The sequence below is a fragment of the Muntiacus reevesi genome, chromosome 7 (genome assembly GCF_963930625.1).
Source record: "Muntiacus reevesi chromosome 7, mMunRee1.1, whole genome shotgun sequence".
Taxonomy (NCBI): Eukaryota; Metazoa; Chordata; class Mammalia; order Artiodactyla; family Cervidae; genus Muntiacus; species Muntiacus reevesi.
In genome coordinates, this window is record NC_089255.1 from 26,210,172 (window position 1) to 26,211,741 (window position 1,570).

At 39.0% G+C, this 1,570-nt stretch overlaps 1 protein-coding gene across 1 annotated transcript; it reads left to right on the top strand.

The window, feature by feature from the left end:
• Positions 1-202: 202 nt before the first annotated feature.
• Positions 203-1,150, top strand: LOC136172571 (olfactory receptor 4K14-like). The gene has a single exon (XM_065942000.1). The coding sequence runs from the start codon at positions 206-208 to the stop codon at positions 1,148-1,150; it is 945 nt and encodes a 314-aa protein (XP_065798072.1). The 5' UTR covers positions 203-205.
• Positions 1,151-1,570: the final 420 nt, after the last annotated feature.

Here is a 1,570-nt window from a genome sequence, read left to right on the forward strand (position 1 = left end):
GGGCACACTACCCTGAGTTTTTTACCAATATTTATCTTGCCAATTATACTTTTCACTTTCAGATATAGATGCTAAATTTCAATGAAATTTAAATTTCAGTGAGATAAATTTTAACCAATGTCGAGAAAATAAGTACCCTTTCCCGTCCTACTAACTGACAATCTGTCTTTCTCTCTAGGCTATTTTAGAGGACATGCTGAGTAAAATGGATAAAAGAAATCTGTCTGTAGTGTCAGAATTCATGCTTCTGGGACTTTGCCAGTCATGGAATAAGCAAGTCTTACTCTTACTGATATTTTTTATGCTATATTTGATCATTGTATCTGGAAATATTGTCATCATGATCTTAATCATCACTGACTCCCATCTGCATTCTCCCATGTACTTCCTATTGGTCAACCTGTCCTTTGTTGATATGTGGCTTTCTTCAGTAACTACTCCTAAGATGATCACAGACTTTGTCAGAGAGAACAAGACTATTTCCTTTGGAGGCTGCATGTGCCAGATCCTCTTTGTGCATTTTGTTGGAGGGGGTGAGATGGTGCTATTGGTGGTAATGGCCTATGACCACTATGTGGCCATCTGCAAGCCACTCCACTATTCAACCATAATGAACCTGCAAAAGTGCATTGGGCTTGTGGCAACTTCCTGGACCATTGGCTCTGTGCATGCCGTGAGTCAAATGGTTGTGATTGTGCAATTGCCTTTCTGTGGCCCCAAGGAAATCGACAGCTTTTTCTGTGATATACCACTGGTAATCAAGCTTGCCTGCATTGATTCCTGTAACTTGGGAATATTAATGAATGCTGACAGTGGGGTTCTGGCCATGACCTGCTTTATACTGCTGCTGATATCCTACACATATATTCTTCTTACTGTTCGCCGAAGCTCTAAAGCTGGTACCTCTAGGGCACTCTCTACCTGCACTGCCCACATCACAGTGGTGCTGCTCTTCTTTGGGCCCTGCATCTTCATCTATGTGTGGCCACTCAGCATCACCTGGGTGGACAAATTTCTTGCTGTGTTTTACTCTGTTATTACACCTCTCCTAAATCCAGCCATTTATACCCTCAGAAATAAAGAGATAAAAAATGCTCTGAAGAGATTCAGAAACTACTACCTACATTCCAAGGGGCATATTAATGCCTAAAATCTCACTGGAAGCACTTCAAATTGACAACATATAGACCTTATAAAAGAGGTTGAAAATTCTAGGCATTCAATTTACATCTACATGTTATGTCTGTCTCCAAGTCCAGAAATAGGGCTAATATAATTCATGGAATTTCAACAACTTGTTAGTCAACCAGTAGAACACCATGAAATATTTATCTAAAATTCAAACACTAATAATCCCTCTTTGTGAGGGGATTATCTAATCAGTCTTCCTATGCCTTTAACTGAGCTTTAACTTTTTAAGTGAGAGTTTAAACTCTTTAAATGAGAAGCTTAAATTCATTCAGCCAAGTCATACCTTCATCCTGATAGATAGCATCTGAATAAACTTCTCTTGAATTTTCTCCTAACTCCATTTGGAAAATTTCTGTAATATTCACTCTTTCCCTCAAGC